Source organism: Mycena indigotica (assembly GCF_014461135.1).
Source record: "Mycena indigotica strain 171206Taipei chromosome Unknown Mind.scaff0020, whole genome shotgun sequence".
Classification (NCBI taxonomy): Eukaryota; Fungi; Basidiomycota; class Agaricomycetes; order Agaricales; family Mycenaceae; genus Mycena; species Mycena indigotica.
The window spans coordinates 299,921-318,460 of record NW_023503019.1 but is presented as its reverse complement, the minus strand read 5'-3'; the positions used below and the strand labels follow the sequence as shown (position 1 = coordinate 318,460).

Genomic DNA, 18,540 nt, shown 5'->3' with positions numbered 1-18,540 from the left:
CACTGCAGAGTGAACAACGGAAGACGTATATCGACATATTCCCGGCCGGGGCAGCGGGCGACCAATTGCACACGGACCGCATCTTGGGGCGGCACCTCCATGTCATGCATGTACTGGGGATTATGCGGGTCCTCGGCAAGCAGCCGAAGTGCGCGGAGTGTGCAGGGGACCTGCGCCGGGAGAGATGTTGTCAGCACAAGGATCTAGACTGGTGTCAGTATCTACACGAGCGAGCGAAAACTTGAAGAATCCGCGCACCGATTGTCTGCCCTCTCGCAGATCGAGGAAAATAGCGCACACCTCCAGGACAGGGAAATAAGATAATAGGTGCCCAAGTAATTCGCACCCGCTGATGTCGCAGCGCCCCAGCTTCATGCGCAGCCGCGTGATCCCTGCACAGGCCACTCGTGGTACAGCGGCGAGGGATTGTAGCAGCGGCTGCATACCCGTAAAGACCACATCGAATACCTAGGCAACTGCACGGGTAGGCCAAACCCGCGCGGGTACGCGGGTTTTACCCGGGCGGGTACGGGTACGGGTTAGCGAAAAGGATACCCGTGGCTTTCTGACTCCGCTGGCTCTGCTCCTAGAGATTGTTGCCGAGGTCAACGCAGGCCATTGCTAGAACTAGCAACGCCCCTGGTGATCGCACCACAAGTTCTTTTAAGTGAGGAAAGTCCAAGTCGGCTGGTGCAGCGATCGGTGGATCAAGCTGAGTGCTAGGAAACGGGCTATTGTTGCGGACCTTCAGGCGCTCCAAGCCTGGGAACACGGTGGCAAACGGTGACAGAGCCGCAGGAATCGTGAGACTCCCGGAAAGCAGCAGGATGTCGAGTGTTGCCACATGCGGAAAGGGGGGCAGCAATGCCAATTCGGCAGCCTCGTTCCACCCAGATCTGGCGGATAAATGCACTTCTCGCAGCACCGCATGGGCCATAAGGGCAAGCCAGTGGTGCAGGGTGCTGGTGCCGCCATACATCTCGAAGTGGACGACATGGAGTTTGACCGCGGAAGAGTAAGAGGGGGGGAGGTGCAGCGTGCAGCTCTCGAGCGAGAGCGTATAGAGGGCTTGAAGCTGCGCGAGCGCATCGAGCGCAGTCGGCGTAAACTGCACTCTCTCCACGGCTAACGTCCGAAGGTTTGTGAGGACGCCGACTACCGCAAGTACGGTGGTGAGCATCGCGTGTGGGTCGCGGCTCGCATCGCCAAAAGGCTGCGGTTGGGACACCCGCCGCCGCTGTAAGGGCCAATCGCTGAATATGATAAGCCAGGCGGAAATCTCCAGGGCTTGAACGTATGGAGCCACACCGGGAGAGCCGATGACGGCTAGCCTATCCTGCAGCACCTTCTCGCGCGCGGCAGAGAGGCAGCACAGCTGCGTGTCGGCCTTGATCAGCTTGATGACGAACGGGCTGATTTCGATGGAGGTGTACAGAAGCGTGCGGGCCAGCGTACAGAGATGGCGCGAGGTGGATGCAATGTTGCGGAGGTCGGCGGGCGGGAGATAGCGCAGGATCTCGAGGAGAAGCTCATTGGGCAACATGACGGTCGAGAACAGAAGTTGGTGACGTGGGAGTTTGATGTGACGTGACGCTTGGCGAATCAAAAGACACGTCAATGAAGATCGATAACAATCACCGCCCTTTGCTTCCGCCCACCATTTCCCTGTGTCCAGGCCACTCCCCCCCGAGCCGCATGCCAGCGTACGATTCGCCATTCCACGCAATCCTCGACACCAACAACGTGCCCACGAATGCTGAATGTGGAGACATTCGTGACTTTCTTGTGTCACACAGGGCAAAGTTAGTCGAGCTTGACGCCGAGGTCGAGCGCCTCCGCCTACAGCTCGACGCTGCCATTGCGGCCCGAGATACGCTGGGCAACTTCGTTGCGGCACACCACGCCCTCCTCTCGCCGATGCGGCGCATCCCCGAAGACATCTTGCGGCTCATCTTCTTGAAGACTCTCCCTATGCAGCGGAACACAGCGATGCATCCGAGCGAGGGGCCGTTACTGCTGGCCAGCGTGTGCAGGTACTGGCGGGACCTCGTTATGGCCACTCCGCAGCTCTGGTCCACAATCCATGTGGTCGTTGCGCGGTTTCCCAAAATCCCCCGTGGCTGGGTCGGCACGCTTCCCCAGCAGTGGTATGTGGCGCCACGGCTGGCCACGTTCCTCGCGAGGGGAGGTCAAGCGCCACTCGACATCACGATGCAGGTGTCCCGTCAGCCGCTGGGCGAGTCAGCCCTGGAAGCTGCGGATTCGGACAGTATACTCACGGATGGGCCATCACCGTTCCTGCGTTCGCTCATGGCGGTCTCTGGCCGCTGGCGCAAGATGAAGCTGTGGATGTTAAACAGCGTGGACACGCAGGCGCTCGCCGCCCTCCGGGCTGGTGATGTCCCTCAATTGGAGAGTTTTGACCTGATGTCCTTCGCCGAGAGCCCGCAGCTCAACTTTCTGGCAACACCCAGCCTCCGGCATCTTTCTATTCAAGGGAACTACCCCGTGTTTCCTCCCGACGTTCACTGGCAAAATCTTGTATCCCTCGATATCCAAGCCAGCTCAAATTCAGCGCCGCAAACAGAGTTCATTGAATTCCCGTTCCCCTTCTTGGCCCATTGCGCATCTCTTGAAAAGCTTGCGGTGACCATTAGCGGCTACAGCCTTCGTCCAACCCAAGCCGCAGAGCGGTCGATCGTGCTTCCCAAATTGAAAACGCTCGACCTTGGTTTCTTCGACGCCCAGGACATGTCCACTGCGATTCACACATTCGACGTCCCGGACTTGCACACATTCAACATCTCACGCGGGCTGACCGTTGTCCCCGACATGCTGCATGGCATGGACCACATCCGCTGCCTCGTCCTGACGCTAGATTACCTCACCACCGACCTGCTTGTCTCCGTCCTCCGCCTTGTGCCCGTACTCGACCGCTTGCGTCTCATCGGCGAGCCCGTCCTGCCCACCGACCCCAACGCTGCCCCCCGCATTTGCGACGACTACCAAGGACCACCTCTATCTCACCTGGCTCCTCCCAACCGACCCCGTGCCGCTCTGCCCCGCACTCCGCCATCTGGAGTTGACGTTTGTGCAAATGACGCCAGACGCGCTGATGGTCGACGTGGTCCGTGCACGCACCACCGACCTCCCCGTGGACGACCCGCCCGTTGCGCCTCTGACGGCATTCAGCTGCTATATCCTGCGCGAGCCGCAGCTAGACATGCATGCAGCGCTTGCTGACTGCGCCGCGGCAGGCCTCGTAATTCGCTTGACACTGCAATTCGTGCCGGAGTCACCGCAGTACTCGGCGCTGGAGGGAACAGAGAGCGATGTGATGTATCGCCCGGGCCCAGCAAGCGGCATTGTGGGCGAAGGATCCGACTGGCTGGAGGAGCTTTGAGGTGACTGCAATTGTTATACAAGTATGCGTAAACATCACGAATATCTGATATCTACTTATGAGTCGTTGGTTGTAGAGACTAGTAACTTGGGCAATCCAATCAATAATGATGAAAAATATGATATCATTACAATATATTCTGACATATGATGCTTCAATGCACTTTCAGCATTTTCAACCTTAGTTTTCCGCATCTGCATATATGGTTCAGTACCAATGTCATGTAACACTCTAGCTCATCCCAATCCCTTTTTTGGATTACATATTATATTACCTTATATTATAATAATTATTATTGCAGCAGATGTCAGCCCTACACTCATGAACTTGGGACAAAACCAGCCTGTAGACAACTTCTGTGGGTCCTTATGGTATTTACTTGAATAGTCTTCTTGCTTATAGTAATAGGGCTAGTTCTTATAGTAATAAGGCTAGTTCTTATCTGTTTGCCATGATACTGTCAGTGGAGGAAGACTTCCATATTGGACTATTGTTAAATGCTGTGTCGACCAAAGGACTGGAGTCGAAGTCGGAGTTGGAACCGGAATCGAAGTCGGAGTGCACTTGGGGGCGGAACACCACAGAAGGATGTTTGGGTGACCAGGGCTTTGTCACGGATAAGACCCGCCCCGTCCGCTCCGGCGCTGGTGTCGGGCCATCGCGGGCCCGTAGCACGCAGCACGTGACAATGGGGAACAGGCGCCCCAGTAGGAGGAACGCACACATGGGAAGCACGTGACTGAGAACGACGCGTCGAGCCGTCGCCGAGCCCAACTCGACACAAGGGGACTGGGCAGGAGTGCTAGGAGGTTAGGAGTAGTGCCTGGCCCGCAAGGGATGTACGATCGTCCCCTCTGCGGCCAGGAACAGGAGCGAGGAGGAGGAGGAGAGGCCAGGGTGTCCGATCACTTCCTTTGCGGGCCCGCGTATATAAGGCGCGATAGTGTACCCTGTACTCTATCGCTTAGATCGTCTGAAGAACTACCTTACTCTGTGCAAGGAGACGTTATCGACTCATCGGGCCCGACACGACCCGATTCGAACCCTCGACCACCGACCACGGCAAGGGACCGAGTTCACGGGCCCTTTCGGTTTTGATCTACCCCGCCCGCCCGTACCTGCGGGCCCGACCATCCGTCTGTCCTGTTCCGGGCGCGCATTCTTAGGAGAGGTCCTTGCACGGCCCGACCCGCAGTCTGACAGAATCTAAGCGATCCCCTACACCTGCGACAGAATGGACACTACCACCGTCATCGCGCTTCCGGCCTGGGCCACGATAGTAGCCATCGCCATTGCTTCTCTAGCCTACCTATATCGGCGCACCCTCGAAGCCCAACCCGTGGTCTTCAACCGCGCTCTCTACGGAAGAAAGGAGCCCGCTCTGAAGTGGGGCACCCCTAGGCGGGTCTCCCTGGACGAACACCATCGGCACATGGAACACGCCTGCCCGGCCCATGGTGCCGGGCCCGCCGCGAAGCGCCGACGCCTCAACAACTCACCGCCCCTCCCCGCGTACGGCCGGACCCCGATTCGAATAGTTTCGGACCGCCCCGCGCCACTGGCACACTCTGCTTGAAGAAATGGGGTACACTCCATTCAGCATGAAAGCCCTGGGGGCTATCCTTATTCCTCTCATAATCTGCTCTATTTAACCTTTGGCGGGCCCTCTGTTCCCCTAATAATAAATCTCTTTTTTCCTGATCACACGCCGAACGAACGCAGGACTGTCGAGGAACAAGGGACGGAGGGATAGGGCCCAGGAGTCCGGCCAGCGCACCGGGACGAGCTACGTTCTCTGGAGGAATGGGAGCTCGATGCGAGCGGACTACAGGGGCCAAGCGAGGGAGCAGCCTAGAGGAGTGCTCGGCGGCTTGGGATGAAGGCAAGTCATCCAACGGACGGAGGGGCTCGAACGACTCCCGGTACGACGGGTCTCGCCCTTGCGCGACGGGCCAGGAAGCGGGAAACTTCGACGAGATACATCGAGGCGAAACGCACGAATAGACGACCAGGCTCCGAAGACGGGGGAATCATCTGAGAGCCAAGAGGGGGCAGCAGCCCGGAGCGGTACAAGTTGGGGGACGCCATGAAGAGAATTAGAAGGGGAAGTCCAGGCCTTATATGAGAGAACGAACTCGTTCTATATCGAACTTCGACAGAGGCGCGCAGCACAGCCTACTCGCAGCCAATACGAACAAAGGACGCACAACTGAATTGAAAAACGCCAACGCGACACCGCACGTGACCGCGGTGAAACACTTGATGGACAGGAAGAATCGATCTGCGCACGCCACGAGGCGTCAGAAGCCGCGGGAGATTAAAACGCGCAGCCGAAGCTTAGCTTAAGCTTATGGGCTGAATGGAAATTGCGATTGGAAGGACGAGCTAAAGTCAAAATTAACCCGAGAAACCGGGGCGACCAAGCCACGCCGACTCGAGACGAGTCATTCCTAGGGAGGGGGTGATGTCACGGATAAGACCCGGCCCGTCCGCTCCGGGCGCTGGTGTCGTGCCATCGCGGGCCCGTAGCATGCAGCACGTGACGACGGGAACAGGCACCCCAGTAGGAGGAACGCACACGTGGGAAGCACGTGACCGAGAACGACGCGTCAAGCCGTCCGCCGAGCCCAACTCGACACAAGGGGACTGGGGAGGAGTGCTAGGAGTTAGGAGTAGCGCCTGGCCCACAAGGGATGTACGATCGTCCCCTCTGTGGCCAGGATCGGGAGCGAGGAGGAGGAGGAGAGGCCAGGGTGTCCGATCACCCCCTTTGCGGGCCCGCGTATATAAGGCGCGATAGTGTACCCTGTACTCTATCGCTTAGATCGTCAACTACCTTACTCCATGCAAGGAGACGTTATCGACTCATCGGGCCCGACACGACCCGATTCGAACCCTCGACCACCGACCACGGCAAGGGACCGAGTTCACGGGCCCTTTCGGTTTTGATCTACCCCGCCCGCCGTACCTGCGGGCCCGACCATCCGTCTGTCCTGTTCCGGGCACGTGTTCTTAGGAGAGGTCCTTGCACGGCCCGACCCGCAGTGTGACAGAATCTAAGCGATCCCCTACACCCGCAACAGAATGGACACTACCACCGTCATCGCGCTTCCGGCCTGGGCCACGATAGTAGCCATCGCCATTGCTTCTCTAGCCTACCTATATCGGCGCACCCTCGAAGCCCAACCCGTGGTCTTCAACCGCGCTCTCTACGGAAGAAAGGAGCCCGCTCTGAAGTGGGGCACCCCTAGGCGGGTCTCCCTGGACGAACACCACTGGCACATGGAACACGCCTGCCCGGCCCATGGTGCCGGGCCCGAGTTCACGGGCCCTTTCGGTTTTGATCTACCCCCGACCGTGTTGATACCTCGCAGCACCCCGCCGCGTTCCGCACTCTCGGGAGCCGCCTCGTGTCCCGCTGGGCGGCCAGTCTCGAATATTCCAGCCTGAATGGGATGTCCCTCCACACCATTGACGACTTCCCATTCATGTCCGGCCTCACTGCCCTGCGCACCCTCCACCTCCACCGGGCGGCACATCGCTGAGCGACGGCAACGTGCTCACCATCGTCCGCACCTGGCCCGTGCTCGAGACGCTCACGTTCGCGGAGGGCCACGGCGACGCCGACATTGCATTCTTCCCGGCAGTGGCCACGCACTGTCCGGCGCTGCGCGTCACAGGGCCGTTCCCGGAATTTTTCCTAGACAAAAGTTAGCACTAAAATGGAAAGATTTCTTTGTATAGGAACCATAGAAAAAATGACAAGTTTCTCAAAGGAAAAATCTAATGAAGAACTGTCACAAAGAGTTTTTTTGAGAGAAAAACTGTCACAACTAATTTTTGTAAAGGTTTTGTTATGGAAAAAACTGTCACACCACCGTGTAAAAATCAGCTGTGACAGTTTTTCCTTTGGAAAAACTCAGTGTAACAGTATTTCTTGAGATAAAATTGACTACAAAACTTGTGAAGACAAAAACTTGCAATAAACCTTCAACTTTTGCCACTAACTTTTTCAAAGCAAAAATTTTAGTAACAGCCCTGTGCGTGCTGCATGTGCCGTTCACACCTACCCGGAACATGGTGCCCGAGATCCCGAGGGGCGGCCAGCCGCCCACGGCGCACGGGCTGTGCGAGCTTTGGCTGAGCGCGGCGCACAGTGCGAGCGGGTACAGCTGGGACGGCGTCGACTTGCATCTGCTGGCGCGCCATTTGGACCGCATGTTCAAGGATCTGGTCGTCATCCATGGCGAGGAGTACCGCGGGCGGTGGAGCGAGGTGGGAAAGCTGGTGATGATGTGCCAGGAGGTGCGACAGACGACCTGGACGGCGTGATACAAGTTGCATGGGGCACAGTGTGTGTGTATGAAAAATAAGTTCTTCTTTGTCCAATGCCATCTAAACCTACAAACTTGAATGTCACAAAATTCAAAATTTGACTATAGTTAACCATAGTTACCTACTGGCCTATGAAATTTTGGGTTACCGATAACCTTAAGTAAAACTATGGAATCTTAGGCTAGTGAAATCTCAGAGTTATTCAATTTATTAATAACAAATTAAATTCACCATAATGATCATTGGATATTATAACCAATCTATTATTATAGATTATCATGTAGATTAAAATATAATAAAATTAATTTAGATGTCATTACAAGTAAGTATGCTGTATGACAATCAAGCTGTAACAGAATGTAAAGTGCTGATTTCACTGTTTGCAGATGAATCATGATACAACCATATATCTATCTAGCCATAACTCCTGGACCCTGTTATGGAGAATCCTGGATACATGGTGCAACATCTCAACTGCCAAGTTCAACATTTCCAAAACTATAATCATCCCATTTGAATCAATTTAAAATCACCAAAAGGTGTTACCCCAACAACAAGGAAAATCTCACAAGAAGGTCAGAGTTTTAGAATGTTACTTAGGTGCAGATTTAGGAGATAATTTGAAAAGCATTAACCCTTGGCCATCAGTACTTAAGAAAATTAGAGCAGCCTTAGCACATGCTATGTGGGCAAATCCTGGAATGGAGGGCAAGGACAGATCCTAAATATGAGCATTGCAGGAACAACACAATATCGAACACATGTTCAAGAAATGTTTAATGAAATTGAAGGCACCATCTCTGGTGCGGACTGCTGCACTTTAGCTTGAGAAAAGGGAAGATAGCAAAGGGAAGGGAGCAAATTCTGGTGTCCAAATTGGCCCTCATTATTGAAGCTCAGATGTGAGGGGAAGATATACCCCACTGTGCTGTCTCATCCTCCCCAAGAAGTGCGGAACACATGGTACACTACCGTCAATGCTCACCTTGATATAAACAGGGATTTAGACAGTGGGAGGGGAAGAACCGTGTCTGCTTGCTGTCTTGTTTGTTGTCCTTCCGATTCTCATTGTGGGTTGGGGATGGAGGATTGTATGTGGGTATAGAACTTTTTTTTTTTGAGTGCAGATGAATTTGAATCAGTTAATAAGCAAACAACACTTGTGACCTAGCTGCCTTGCTTCCTTGCCAAATATGGTAATAAGTGGGTTTAGACAGGGTGATGGTGTCATGTGCTGCATGTTGCATCTGGAAACTTTTTTTTTGCAGACTGAATCATTCTTTTCACCTCTTCAGTCAATTGGCAGCTATATGGAAACCAATCCAATCAATGCACTTTAGCAGTAAAATCAGAGATTTAAAACTATACATAACAATATTCCTCAACTACCTAGAATCATTTGGTCCCGGAACATAGTCTGCTAGAATGCATAGGCTCTGAGAAAATTAAGATGTGAAAAAATGCACTTTTATAATAGTGAGACATATGAAAAGAAAAATCTAATTCAATGTGAACTGTGCATTGAGGCTACTAGTATCAGGGATCTGGACTCGGAACTTTATTATGATCATTTGCTATAAGGAAGATTAGCCAAGCCTATCATAAGCATGTAGTACCCCATAGATACCTGCAGCCAGGGTAGTACTGTACAATATTAATGCTGTTTATAGGCTGCTTATAGCCTATGTATAGTTGGGCCCTAGACAAGCCATTGACAGCCTATCAGGGCCAATCCAGACTATACTGTAGCATTTTATTCAGTTCGTATGTCACGTGTCACAGTAGCTATAAAATTCGAAATTTTTTCGTATGTCACACCATTTTGCTCAAAATCCTCTCCCAAAAAGGCAATTTATGACATTTCCGGGCGCCTTCGGCGCCAAGAGTTTCCTAATTAGGAAATAATTCGAATTGATATCTTCGTATTGAATGTCACACCACTTTTGGCATTCGAATTGAATAAAATACAACAGTAAGTTGCTCCAGGTATTTTGCCTATTTTGCAACATATGTGGTTCCGTGTATTAATAGCAATGTTGTCTTTCAGACATTCAGCCCAGTCCCTTGCCTGCGCGGGTGACATTCATCGAATATAGCACATGACCTGACGGGCGATCGGGGCCGAGGCCGATCAGCCACGCGGCACGGGCCGATCGCACAGCCCCCGTTGCTGTAATCGGATCTCCTTTCCTTCCCACTCCCACCACACGACTCTGCTCTGCGCACGATGGCCCCGCCCGTGGTCGTGTACGTCGTGGTCGCGGTGAGCGTCGTCGGCGCTGCGCTCGCCTTCAAGGAGGTGCGTCTTCAGGCTGGGCAGATGACGCTGACGGGCGCTCGCCTTATCGCAGTTCGTCTATGAGCCCCACATTGCCCCGCGCGTGGAGCGCTGGGCGGAGGACTTTGTCAACAAGCGGAAGGCCAAGAAGGCTGCGAAGCAGAGGACCAGGGAGGCGGTGCCTGTGGGTGTGCGCCCTGGCTCTAGCGCTGGCACGGAGACCGGCAAGGGCGGGGAAGGTGCGTGGTCCGCAGTTCACTGGTGATGTCGATGCTGACGTTGTGGAGGCCGACGAAGTATGACGGTGACCGATCTGGACACCAAGAACACCTACGAACTGGAGACGATGGTCGCCCAGGAGGTGTCGCAGTGGAGAGAGCAAGTCCAGGTCCGCAGCGAGGGCGTGTCTACGCTGCGCCAGCGCCGGCCAGCCTCTGCGTTGGATGAGGTGCGTGGTATTCATATCGGGCAAAACCGGGCAGCTGACCTTGGAAGTCGAATGTCATCCTTCCATACGACCCGATGGAGCCAACACATGTCCTTTTCGACGACTCACTCAGCGTCAGCTCCCCGGGCTCGAGCATTAGCAGTCGTGTGCCCACTCCATTGTCGAACAGCACGCTCTCTAACCAGTCCTTCCGCACCCCGCCCCCGCCCCCGCCTGTTGCCTTCCAAGCTCCACCCACACCTGATCCATCCGTCCATGCATCATCACCCGTGCCCGATAACCCGTTTGAAGACGGGTCTGACCTCTTCTCCTCCCCCGCGCACGTGCCCAGTCTCTCCCTCTCGCACCCGGTCGACCTCGCCGCGGACGCCGAGCACGATCTCGAGCTGCTCTCCGCTCCGTCCTCCTCCGCTCCATCCGACTCGTCCCGCCCGGTTTCCCCCTCCGCGTTCTCCGAGTCCGCATTCTCTACCACCGACGAGCAGGTTTTCCACTCGTTCACGATGTCGCCCTCCATGATGCTCGGCGCTGCAAGCATTGGGCCTTCGTTTCCCGCCTCACCCGCCGTGAACTCGCTGGGCATGAGCAGTGGCTCGGAGATCGGCGACGACGAGCTGGACCGCTGGAGCAATGCGGGCAGCGACAGTATTGGGAGCGAGTCGAGCTGGACGAGCGCCGGGGTGCGTAGCCGCTGAGCGCAATACACGAGGGCCCGTGGACTGCTTCGCATTTCTAGTCGCCAGCAATTAGAGGCTTTTTTGGGCTCAACATCAAATGCATCATCGATAGATCCACACTCGCCGATACTCCCCTCGCCACGGTCTTCCTCTCTGCAACAGTCTTTCCGTAATCTGGCCCAAGGCCAACTACACCCAATCGGCGCATACAGAGCGCTACGTCGCGTTTCCCGCTCCGGACCCGCTATCTCTCACACTTTCTCGATCGTCCCGTCTTAATGTAATACCTACCTCTCCCTTCCCCCATTTATCGCTGTACAGTTACTTATCGTCCCCTTTTCTATCTTTTCCGCCTCCTACCACCCAAGACAGACACAAAGACCAAGAAACCCATAAACAGCTGTGTATCCGTACCGAATAACGAATAAGATCTTTTGCCAATTACAAGTCCAAAGAGTGATTCCACAGGGGTCTCGTGGAATCAGAATATAACATGCAGCCATGGAATAGTTATCTGATAGGTTAGGCATAATAAATGTTCAAGCCCGAGATAGTAATATATAGAGTAATTTGATATAAATTGGGCCTACTCTCAATCAACCTGCCTTGTATTGAACAAATGTGCAAGATATTTCAACGGGGGAAATGTGATGGCATCAATGGTCAGTCCCCCCCCCCAGTATTTTTTTTCAAGTATTAGGTGTTGATCAATAAGTGTAAGGAGATGTTTCCATAGGTTCTCACTGTAATATGAGCCTGTACATACAATTCTCTGCATCTCACAACAAACTTCCATATGTTGAGCCAGTCGCAGGCACCGCCGCGACCTGTAGCGACGGCTGTAATGCCAGTATTCTGATGGCTTAATATTGTAAGAGATCATTTGGCAGGAATATCATGTACTGTAATATCTATATTGCTGGTATTTCTGAAAATGTGATGTGGCAGTGAATATGCCCAAGAGGTTGGTGTCAGACTGCGGGTCGGGCTGTGCAAGGACTTCTTCTAAGAACGGGCACCCGGAACAGAACAGACAGATCGTCGGGCCCATGAGTATGGCAGGCGGGGTAGATTGAAACCAAAAGGGCCCGTTAACTCGGTCCCTTGTCCTGTCGGTGGTCAAAGGTTCGATGGCCACAGAGGGGACGATCATACATCCCTTGTGGGCCAGGCACTACTCCTAACCTCCTAGCACTCCTCCCCAGTCCCCTGGTGTCGAGTTGGTCTTGGCAACGGCTTGACGTGTTGTTCTTTGTCACGTGCTTCCCACGGGCGCATTCCTCCTACTGGGGCGCATGTTCCCCATCATCACGTACTGCATGTTACAGGCCCGTGGTGGCCCGACACCAGCACCGGAGCGGATGGGCCGGGTCTTATCCGTGACAGTTAGATACTGTAGTGGGAGGTCTGGAACACATTCCTGTTTAGGTAGTTAGCACATGGTTATCAAGTCTTGTTCCTTGCCATCACCTCCGGTCCCAGTCCCCCACTCCAATACTGAAATCCGGACAAAATTTGGGTTGAAACCAAAGCGGCTTGAGATCAAAGTCACATGTGACATGGAATCAACCCGCAACAGAGCTCCGCAGAAAAGTGTCTTTTTATGCCAACTTTGTTGCAATTTTGCTTAGTGTGGCTTTTCTCAGTGAATTTTAGCCTACTTGGGGATTTTCCCTAAGGTTTGAAGTAAATGGTGCACCCTAATACCCTCTAGTGAGAGAGATAGCATGGAACACAAAGTGGGTATACGGAATGCCTACTATTTTCCTCGGGCTGTAGGCCGTTGCCATATATTACACCCTACGGCACACCATAATACAGTATCATAGCCGTTGCCCAAGTATACGGGACGGCAATGGGATGGCCGTCACGTTGTAATGACGGTCCTGCCGTATATGGTGTAGGCTCGGCTAACCATGCAACTGATCTGAAAAGAGCTGATCCGCAAGGTACCGGCCCCCCGATCAGTCGCCGGCAACCTGTTGCTAGAGTCATGAGCAGTTGCCAGTCACCCAGCACATCCACATGAGCTGCCCAACACTGTGGGATGTGCTTGGAATCCCCTGGTAACTCGGAGGTGGGCTTTGGCCTGAGTCATATAGTGTGACCAAGAAGCTGTCCCCGTAGCTGTATTACGGCTGGACGGCATTGTACCATACTGCAGGCACCTCATTTGGGGGGGTCTTATAGTACGGCATGTCCCTGTCCCAGACCCATCAGCGGCCGTGCCGTACCATATGCGGCCGTAGCCATATATGGTACAGTCTATAGCCCTATACTTTCCTATGAGGAGGCTTTCAACACCTCACTTAGGGTGCACTGTGACTAGAGTGTGACTGGTGTTAAAATTTGTTCATGGATTATATATAGCCTTGGATGGTCTACTACTAGTCACTGTGTGAGGGCTCAAGTCCTATATATCAACCATAAGTAACAGTATTTTGATGAATTGAACTGGAAATATGAATTTTTTGATCACATCATCAGCCAGCAGCTGGGCGATGCCTGACCAGCACGTCAGCACGCAAATCCTGATTATTAGTGAATTCTGCTAATCCACACCATTTTTGAGTAGAAATTGTGAAAAAAGTCAAGTTTCATCAAATTTCATTCAAATAAGGCACAGTTTGGGTAGCTCCGGTGGAGCAAGATGACATCATGGCCACATCATGTTAATTCAGTCCAATTTGAGCTTATTTTAGCCATATCAAATCACTGTGGAGCTACTAGAGCTGCTGGTGATCGTAATGGATGTCGGCTAGTAGGTGGCTCCCAGTGGAACATCGCAAAGTCTCTAATGTCCGGATCCAATGGTCAGTTAGGATGACTATCTCAATTCAGCTACGGGGAAAAGGGCCACGTGACACTTGTGACACCCACAATCTTACATCAATGTCACCGTCTGCCTAAAATCAGAGTTTGGGAGCTGCCGAAGGTGGTGCGGCAGCGGGACGATTGCAGTTACATTTCGAGTGCACCGGGCCGGTGGCCCCAGGGATGCATAGAAACAAGAAAGGCTCGTGGAATACAGGAACAAGATATTCCGGAGATGGCTCGCGGAATTGGTAGTGTACACAATGTTGGTGGGCGGTCTCATCTTTCGTTTGCACACACCAAAAGATTCGACGAAATAGATGGTATGGGCTGTGCCTTTGTCATCCACAGTGCTGACATGTAGTTTGTCTTCAGGTTTTTGTTTGAGGCGGCGGTGGTTGGTATTGGGAATAATAATAATGAGTTTCACGTGATGTCTATACTACTTGTATCAGAGGCCGATTTTTAGGCCGATTTTTGTGGACCTTCGGTCTGTCGTTACCCAAAAAGTTGGCCCCCGGGCTTATGAAACAGCCCATTTTTAACTAGTTCTAACTTCCGGTCTTGAAGATACGGAAGGGCAGGAGTGCCAAGTTCAAGTTATCAGGAGGCAAACTGCCGTCTGTCTTCAGCCATGCCCAGAATATTGGATGAAGAGAGCATCATACCCTTCTATGAGGACCCAGAGCCGATTATTATTGTACTGTGGTTCCCGGTGACTGTGCAATCGCCCGATGAGGCGGTAATCGCAGTTTCCTGTTGTCCCATATTGCTCAGCACCTCCGGTATTGGCCGGAAATAGTTCTTTAGGGTATTTACCATCATTGTACGAAAAAAATTAAGGTATCCGCCCTGATTTGCTCAACCGGTGCAGTGACCGAGTTGACGAGTTGTGTAATATTTTGATTGAAACTCTCAATATTGGGTACCCTGATGGTTTGGTCTCCACTGGGAGGGCAATAAAGGTGCAGACTACTATTAGAAGTCCTCTCATATACAAAGAATAAGGACAACTCACTTGCTGCCTGCTATCTAGAGCTGCGACTAGATTTGATGGTCGTGTGACACAGCGTCACAAACCTCCCAAATCGCTCACCAAACAACGACTACCCTGCGGGGAAATGTTTCGAAGGCTCTAACCTCCTTTATAGGCCTATAGATGGATTTGGAGACCCAAATATCCAGCTCTGGGCTCCAGATTGCTGAGATTCACAGTTTCAATCAAAATATTACACAACTCGTCAACTCGGTCACTGCACCGGTTGAGCAAATCAGGGCGGATACCTTAATTTTTTTCGTACAATGATGGTAAATACCCTAATGAACTATTTCCGGCCAATACCGGAGGTGCTGAGCAATATGGGACAACAGGAAACTGCGATTACCGCCTCATCGGGCGATTTCACAGTCACCGGGAACCACAGTATTGATATTGGGATACTTGCATCAAAACGAGGTGGCTCATGGAGACGGCGAACGAGAGAGCTACACCAAATATTGTCAAACTCCCGAAAGTAGATAAGACAGAGAAGTGCGGATAGGAGGACGACGACCCCAATGGTGATTACAGCGATTGCTGCTGGTCCTGTAAGGGCAACCCTGGAGACTCCGACGAAAGCCTAGCAGGGGAGGATCCAAAGCGTGAATAAAAGCTACGGGAAATACACGGAGGGACCGACCTAGCAGGGGAGGATCCAAAGAGAAGAAACTCTAAGGGTCCGCCTGCTAGGGCGCCAACTATATACTGGTCGTCCGTAACTGCCGATGTAGAGCGCAGAGGGCCTGAGCGGCGTCGCAGGCTCTGTCCCAAAATGATCGTTGGGAGGGTCTTGATGGATCGGCAATTGTGCGGGCGAAGGAGGCCAAGGACAAGGGTCGGGGTAGGTCAGAGCGTCCGAGGGGGCGCCGGTCGGATACACCTCGGATGCGTTCGGACGGTCCGAAGGTGACATGAACATGTTTCTCATTAGTAGCTGTAGAGGCCTATAGCATAGGGGTCATAAAAACTGACATAATATATGGCAAACTTGGAACAAATTGCTTGATTTTGTCTTATGTTAAATAAGTATTTGTAGATGATTTCAAACATTTATTACTGTTTGTGTTCCTACTAGGACTTGTCTACCGTGCTACCACGGCTATCAAATCTACTTATCGCATGATTGCAAAGTTGTCTGTTCCTGATGTATTTAGATGAAATCTTGACAAACAGAACTAAAAAGAGTTGGAGAAGAGACCGATCTTGAATTTTCCTCCCACTGGTGGTTATATGGTGCTTGGCCCGGAAGAGTGAACAGGCAAAGCCCAATGTGCTGGATACAATGGGTGCCCCGCAAGCAGAACCCATGTCTGCTGTCCGAGATGCTGTCGCACGGGTTCGAGACAGGTGCTCCTTGCGCATTTTTTCCACTATCCTGTTTTATATGGGGTCGAGGCGGACAACAGACCTGGCAACCTGTGGAGCCATGATCGGGGCATTGTCACATGATGTACCGCCTGAGTTTCTGGGTTCGAGGCAGATAATGCATGATATTATGGTTTTTCACGCCAGTCCGAGCAGAGACTGTTCTTGTATGCAACAAATTCACTAACGATAGAGAAGACAACACTGGTCAAAACTCAAGAGGAGTGGGGAGTGTACGCCGGCGGCTCCGCCTCCGCCTCCTGCAGGCGGGAATAATCCAGCTCGAGCTCCAACTCGCGGACGCGCTCCCGCAGCGCTGCGTTCTCCGCACCGTGACCGTCCTGCGCTGGTACTGGCGATAATGCTGCCGCTGCAACCATGGTATCGCCGATTCCCTTGCCATCACGGTTCACGATGGTTGGCGGGGGCGTTGCGTTGGTCGTGTCGGTCGGCGAGAGCAGAAAAGAAGCCTGGGACCGCGGAGACATCACTGCCTCGAGGACATAAGGCACAACGGATCCCACGGCGCTGTCAAGCGATATCTTCGTCGTATGTCGTCGTCGTCGCCAACGAAGGAGACAGAATCCGAGAAGCGCGGAGAGCGCAGCGAGCGCTAGTGCGCCGACGGTGATGCCGGCGATGGTGCCCGGTGGAAGCGGGCTGCTTCCAACAGCAGAAGATGATGGGGAGATGGCGAGGGTCGCGTGTGAAGAAGATGAGGCGGAGCTAATTGTGGAAGGCGAGGTCAGGCTGTGTATGCTGGCGATCGCGTTGGTCGGCGTGGATGATGGTGAGAATGCCAGTGTGGTCGAGTGCGAAGGGGAAGCTGGCGGGAGGGTGAACGGCGTACTTGGAGCATCTGGGAGGCTGGTAGTGCTCGCAGTCGGCGGTGGCTCGGTCGACGTTGACTGTGGAGCGAACGGACACGTATCTGGCCCCGACGAGAAGACGCCATTCTGCATGAAGAAACGATGGGCAGGCGAAGAACGGAAAGTATATGCCACGCACGAAGTAGACACACGTCCCGCGGACGCCCTCCCCGCTCGAGGCGCCATAGGTGCACGTCGCGACAGCGACGCCGTTGCTTCCTGTGTTCGTGCTCGAAAAGACCGGCTGTCCCACCGTGTTAACTTGCGGACAGTCGAACGATGAATCGCCAGTGGCGCGCTGCACTGGAAGTCGGCGGAGGTGCATCGCACGCCGGAGTCTTGACCAGCAAGAGGGAAGAGGGAGAGGCGTGAGTGAGCGGAGGGAAGAGGCTGTGAGCGCTTCCCTAGCTCACCAACTTTGTTGCCGTCGTGGAGCACCCCATGGCAGATGGCGAATTCGAAGCCCGCGCGCTGCCAGCCTCGCCTTGGTAGCCCACCTTCCAGACGCGCAACGCTAGCCGCCAATGCGGAAGGTCATCACGCGAACGAGGCGACCATCGCGATGCGAAGCCGCACCGTGGGCCGCAGCGACAGTCGGGAAGCGACACAGATCGAAGATGGGGGTTGTTGACAAGATGATGCCGGGCACGTGCAGACACGTCACACGTCATCGGCTCGGGCCGAAAAAGGAAAGGCCGTTTTTCTTCTCTTCTCTCTCCTCCATGTCGAGTGTCTGCTGGATCAGACCCCCGCCTCTCTTCTGTGACGCAGGAGCGCCGTCCCCGCCATGGGACCCCTGCAGAGCATCGTCTGGTCGTAGATGAGTGCGATGACGTGGCAACGCGATGCGAGGCTATACTGTAGGCGCTGGAGCGGGCGGACGTGGCGGGCAGGTCGCTGGAGGATATTATCGTGTGTTGGTGTAACTTATGTTGTTTGCGCACTAATACTAAGCATTAGGCTTACTGATCACTCTCCACAGGCTACAGCACTTCTTGGTCGTCGTACAACTTGAAGTTTACGAGCTGACGACTGGAATGGCAGCAAGATCGACAGCCATACCGGGACTAGAACGCTGAGGCCATTTGTCCGTAACCGCAGAGTCTACCGCGACGACCGCCAGCGCGTGATTGACAACACCGAGTCACTGACATGCTGTTTGGGACTATGTCGACGCTACTTCTCTGCCGGAACTCTCAGTTGCCGCACTGATGTGAAATCGGACAGTCGCTGCTCCTTCGATCGCTAGTCACCTCAAGTTGCCAGGACACAATGCCCTCCCCGACTACACTTTTCCCTTCCTCCACGACAA

General features: G+C 53.5%; 2 protein-coding genes across 2 annotated transcripts; one reads left to right on the top strand and one right to left on the bottom strand.

Moving 5' to 3' along the window:
* Window positions 1–9,929: 9,929 nt before the first annotated feature.
* On the top strand, window positions 9,930–11,314 carry MIND_01429000 (uncharacterized protein; the record flags this gene model as incomplete). Its single annotated transcript, XM_037370671.1, has 5 exons — window positions 9,930–10,037; window positions 10,090–10,255; window positions 10,304–10,464; window positions 10,512–11,144; window positions 11,201–11,314. Exons 1-5 carry the CDS (start codon window positions 9,966–9,968, stop codon window positions 11,312–11,314), a joined length of 1,146 nt encoding a protein of 381 aa, XP_037212942.1. The 5' UTR covers window positions 9,930–9,965.
* A 5,260-nt stretch (window positions 11,315–16,574) lies between these two features.
* MIND_01428900 (uncharacterized protein) lies at window positions 16,575–17,553 on the bottom strand (the record flags this gene model as incomplete). The annotated part of the gene is made up of 2 exons (XM_037370670.1): window positions 16,575–17,315; window positions 17,368–17,553. The coding sequence occupies 2 exons, from the start codon at window positions 17,551–17,553 to the stop codon at window positions 16,575–16,577; spliced, it is 927 nt and encodes a 308-aa protein (XP_037212941.1).
* Window positions 17,554–18,540: the final 987 nt, after the last annotated feature.